General features: G+C 51.0%; 1 protein-coding gene across 1 annotated transcript; it reads left to right on the top strand.

Moving 5' to 3' along the window:
* Positions 1 to 2,354: 2,354 nt before the first annotated feature.
* LOC108519055 (melanoma-associated antigen 3-like) lies at positions 2,355 to 5,313 on the top strand. Its single transcript, XM_017857859.1, has 3 exons — positions 2,355 to 2,445; positions 3,842 to 3,907; positions 3,989 to 5,313. The coding sequence occupies exon 3, from the start codon at positions 4,054 to 4,056 to the stop codon at positions 4,996 to 4,998; it is 945 nt and encodes a 314-aa protein (XP_017713348.1). The 5' UTR covers positions 2,355 to 2,445; positions 3,842 to 3,907; positions 3,989 to 4,053; the 3' UTR covers positions 4,999 to 5,313.
* The last annotated feature ends 6 nt before the right edge of the window (positions 5,314 to 5,319 follow it).

The following is a 5,319-nucleotide window of genomic DNA, read 5'->3' as shown; positions in this document are numbered from 1 at the left end:
AAAAAAAAAAAAAAACTGTTTCATTGTAATTCCTTGCATACAAAATGGAGGAGAAAAAATTTGATCGTGTCAATGGGTACAGAAAAAGCTTTGTTAAAGAAATTTAATATGACTTCATGGTTAAAAAAAAAAGTGTTTATTTAACCTATATTCAAAGAGAACTTCCATTTCCTAAAATCAACAGCAAACATACTTAAATGTGAAACATCCAAAGATTATCATTCAAGTCAGGAACGAGAAGTAGATGTAGGCTATTACCTCTACATTTGAAATCAGGACTGAGACACAAAGAGCTATAATTATCAAAATGAGTAAGTGGTATGAATATTGGAAAAACATGTAATGTTTAGTGATAATACCATTATCGATCTTGAAAATTCAAAGAAAAAGGTATGTGGAATATTCAAGTGCATCAGCCTACAGAACGAGGTGCACAACAGATTACTACAGCAAAATCAAAATCTTCACTTCATGAAAGCAATAACTAACTACAACAATTAATAGACAATATGCCATTTGCAATAGCAACAAAATTCAAGAATAACCTGAAAAGAAGTCTAATAAAAATGTATAACGTCTTTATAGAGACAACTATCGAAGTATACTGACATATTCAGATAAAAGAAAGCTTGAAATACATAGAGGAATATAACATATTCATTCACGGGGAACACAACAGTGTAAAAATGTAAACTCAGTTTAAATTATTTACAATTTAGTGACTTACCTGTAGCTGCCAACATTACAACAAAATAGGGCTGCTGTGCTCTGCTTCCCAAGTCAAACCTGGAAAATTACAGAATGGAAACAGAAAGTAAAGAAAACAGTATCAGCAACAAAATCTACGTAACAAAACAGAGAAAGCCCAGGGTGAGACTGAAGGCTGTGTTGACCTGGTACATGTGTTTGACACTTGCAGTGTCAGTTAAAGGGGGTTAGCGGCAGGGATGTTGGGGAGGTTTGTAGCCTGCCTAGACGGCAGATGAAAGAATGGGTAGAATAAAAGTTTTTAAATTTCCACTTCACTTCATTGCACAATCTGAGGCGGTCCCTGAAAACACGATGCCAAGAGCCCTAGTGTAATAGCAGAACACCAAGAAAATTGGGTTGGTTAAGGTAGTATGGCTCCAGAGTTCTGCTAATAACAACCTGAAACCAACACAGTGGGAGAGGAATTACGTTTAAAAAAAAAAATTTTGCCGGGCGCGGTGGCTCAAGCCTGTAATCCCAGCACTTTGGGAGGCCGAGACGGGCGGATCACTAGGTCAGGAGATCGAGACCATCCTGGCTAACACGGTGAAACCCCGTCTCTACTAAAAAATACAAAAAACTAGCCGGGCGAGGTGGCGGGCGCCTGTAGGCTGAGGCAGGAGAATGGCGTAAACCCGGGAGGCAGAGCTTGCAGTGAGCTGAGATCCGGCCACTGCACGCCAGCCCGGGTGAGAGCGAGACTCCGTCTCAAAAAAAAAAAAAAAAAAAAAAAAATTCTTTCAACAGAACACAAAGACTGGAATAGAAGTAGAATAAGATATCAGAGTGAATCATGCATACTAAGGGTAGGTGTTAGTTCATAGAAATAAATATACATATTGCTACCTACATATATACTTGTAGGATATGTAAACCCTATTTCTTCGATTCAGAGAATAAATCATTCGGTACCAAAAGTTTGCCAAGTGTAGCTCTGGCTGGGAAGGAGACCCGGTGGGAAGGTGTGCGTCTTCTCCCAGAGGTCACTACAACCGCGGGGGCTGCCGCCCTGCAGGGAGCACCTGACCTGGGACCCGTAGCCATTCTCTACAAGGGGTGCAGCTATGCAAATGCTCAGAGGTGACAGAAACAGAGCATCTCCTGCCCATCACTTCATCCAACAGCCAGGGGTGAGGAAGAGGACCCTCTTGAGTGAAGACAGAGGGTCCACAGCCCCCCCACCTCGCCACATAGAGGGACCACAGAATCCAGTTCAGCCCCTCTTGCCAGCTCTGGTAAACGCAGGCATTGATGTCACCCCGACCACACCCCTCCCTCCAATGCCACTTCGGGGGTACTCAGAGTCAGAGACTTCGTCTGAGGGGAGCAGACACAATCGGCAGAGGATGGCCGTCCAGGCTCGGCCAGGCATTCAAGTCAGGACCCTGAGGGATGACCAAAGGCCCCTCCCACTCCCAACTCCCCGGACCCCCCAGGATCTATAGCCTCAGGATCCCCGTCCCAATCCCTACCCCCTCCCCCATCACCATCTTCGTGCTCACCCCCATCCCCATCCAGATCCCCATCCAGGCCGAATCCAGTTCCACCCCTGCTGTGATCCCAGTGAAGTACGGTTGCCCGGATGTGACGCCACTGACTTGCGCATTGGCGCCAAGACGACCGCGAGATTCTCGCCCTGAGCAACGGCCTGATGTCGGCGTAGGGAAGCAGGCCCAGGCTTGGTGAGGAGGCAAGGTGAGACGCTGAGGGAGGACTGAGGCGGGTCTCACCCCAGACAGAGGGCCCCAAATAATCCAGCACTGCCTCTACTGCCCGGCCTGGACCACTCTGCAGGGGAAGACTTCCAGGCTGGGTCGCCACCTCCTTACCCTGCCAACCCCCACCGGTATAGCCACAGGGAACTCTAGAGACAGAGCTTAATGTGGCCAGGGCAGGGCTGGTGAGAAGAGGTCAGGGCCCACACTGTGCCAGGAATCAAGGTCAGGACACCGAGAAGGGACTGAGGGAAACCTAACCCCACCCTCACCACCATTCCTATCCCCAACACCAAGCCCACCTCCATCACCCATTCCCCATTCCCATCCCCACCCCCACCCACATCCTGGCAGAATACGGGCTTTGCCCCTGGTATCAACTCAGGGAAGCTCCGGGAATGGCACCAGGCACGTGAGTCCTGAGGTTCACATCTACGGCGAAGGGAGGGAACGGGTTCGGTATGGTCAATACCGCCTTTGGGAAGCAGCAAAAGGGCCCAGGCCCTCCTGGAAGATAATGGAGTCCTGAGGGGACCCAGCATGCCAGGACAGGGGGCCCACGGTACCCCTGTCTCAAACTGAGGCACCTTTTCGTTAGGCCACGGGAATCCTAGGCATGCAGAGCCACTTCAGCAGGGGTTTGGGGCCCAGCCCTGCGAGGAGTCAAGGGGAGGAAGAAGAGGGAGGACTAAGGGGACTTTGCAGTCCAGATCAGTGGGAACCTTGCGCTGGGGGATACTGGGCACAGTGGCCGAATGTGCCCCGTGCTCGTTGCGCCTTCAGGGTGACAGAGGGTTGAGGGCTCTGGCCTGAGGAGTGGGACTTCAGGTCAGCAGAGGGAGGAATCTCAGGATGTGCAGGACCCAAGATGTACCCCCAAGGCGCCCCCATCTGGTCGACAGATGCAGAGATCTTAGGATCTGCAAAGTGTCCAGGTGAGAAGCCTGAGGGAGGATTGAGGGTACCCCTGGGACAGAATGCGGACTGGGGGTCCCATAAAAATCTGCCCTGCTCCTGCTGTTACCTCAGAGAGCCTGGGCAGGGCTGTCAGCTGAGGTCCCTCCATTATCTTAGGATCACTGAAGTCAGGGAAGGGGAGGCCTTGTTCTGAGGGGGTTGCACTCAGGTAAGTAGAGGGAGGCTCTCAGACCCTGCCAGGAGTGGAGGTGAGGCAGTGTCCTCAGGTCACAGAGTAGAGGGGCCTGAGATAGTGCCAATAGTGAAGGTTTGCCTTGAATTCACACCAAGGGCCACACCCGCCCAAGAACACATAGGACTACAGAGCGCCTAACCTCACCCTCAATACTTTCAGTCCTTCAGCCCTAGAATGCACTGGCTGGCTGTACCCTGAGGAGCCCTCTCCCTTCCTCCTTCAGGTTCTGAGGGGACAGGCTGACAAGGAGGACCAGAGGCCCCTGGAGGAGCACGGAAGGAGAAGATCTGTAAGTAAACCTTTGTTAAGAGTCTCCAAGGTTCAGTTCAGTTGTCAGCTGAGGGCTCTCACACACTTCCTCTCTCCCCAGGCCTGTGGGTCTCCATTGCCCAGCTCCTGTCCACATTCCCGCCTGCTGTCCTGACCAGAGTAAATATGTCTCTTGAGCAGAGGAGTCAGCACTGCAAGCCTGAAGAAGGCCTTGAGGCCCAAGGAGATGCCCTGGGCCTGGTGGGTGCGCAGGCTCCTGCTACTGAGGAGCAGGAGACTGCCTCCACCTCTTCTACTGTAGTGGAAGTCACCCAGCGGGAGATGCCTGCTGCTGAGTCACCGGGTCCTCCCCAGAGTCCTCAGGGAGCCTCCACCCTCCCCACTGCCATCAACTACACTCTCTGGAGCCAATCTGATGAGGAATCCAGCAACCAAGAAGAGGAGGGGCCAAGCGCCTTTCCTGACATGGAGTCCGGCTTCCAAGCAGCACTCAGTAGGAAGGTGGCTGAGTTGGTTCATTTTCTGCTTCTCAAGTATCGAGCCAGGGAGCCAGTCACAAAGGCAGAAATGCTGGAGAGTGTCGTCAGAAATTGCCACTACTTCTTTCCTGTGATCTTCAGCAAAGCATCTGATTGCTTGCAGCTGGTCTTTGGCATCGAGCTGATGGAAGTGGACCCAGTCGGCCACTTGTACAGCTTTGTCACCTGCCTGGGCCTCTCCTACGATGGCCTGCTGGGCAACAATCAGATCATGCCCAAGGCAGGCCTCCTGATAATCGTCCTGGCCATAATCGCAAAAGAGGGCGACAGTGCTCCTGAGGAGAAAATCTGGGAGGAGCTGAATGTGTTGGAGGTGTTTGACGAGAGGGAAGACAGTATCTTTGCGGATCCCAGGAAGCTGCTCACCCAAGATTTCGTGCAGGAAAACTACCTGGAGTACCGGCAGGTGCCAGGCAGTGATCCTGCATGCTACGAGTTCCTGTGGGGTCCAAGGGCCCTCAATGAAACCAGCTATGTGAAAGTCCTGTACCATATGCTAAAGATCACTGGAGGACCTCACTTTTCCTATCCACCCCTGCATGAATGGGCTTTGAGAGAGGGGGAAGAGTGAGTCCGAGCACGCGGTGCAGCCAGGGCCAGTGGGAGGGGTCTGGGCCACTGCACCTTCCAGGGCCCCATCCATTAGCTTCCACTGCCTCGTGTGACATGAGGCCCATTCACTCTGAAGAGAGCAGTCAGCATTCTTAGTAGTGGGTTTCTGTTCTATTGCATGACTTGAGATTTATCTTTGTTTCCTGTTGGAATTGTTCAAATGTTCCTTTTAACGGATGGTTGAATGAACTTCAGCATCCAAATTTGTGAATGACAATAGTCACACATAGTGCTGTTTATATAGTTTAGGAGTAAGAGTCTTGTTTTATTCAGATTGGGA

The sequence above is a fragment of the Rhinopithecus bieti genome, unplaced genomic scaffold, assembly GCF_001698545.2.
Source record: "Rhinopithecus bieti isolate Rb0 unplaced genomic scaffold, ASM169854v2 scaffold_48212, whole genome shotgun sequence".
Lineage (NCBI taxonomy): Eukaryota > Metazoa > Chordata > Mammalia > Primates > Cercopithecidae > Rhinopithecus > Rhinopithecus bieti.
Note: the sequence above shows the minus strand (reverse complement) of the source record. Positions and strands in the feature narration are given on the sequence as shown.

Coding starts and splice junctions, on each gene's coding strand:
- LOC108519055 (XM_017857859.1), top strand. CDS start 4,054: ATGTCTCTTGAGCAGAGGAGTCAGCACTGCAAGCCTGAAGAAGGCCTT.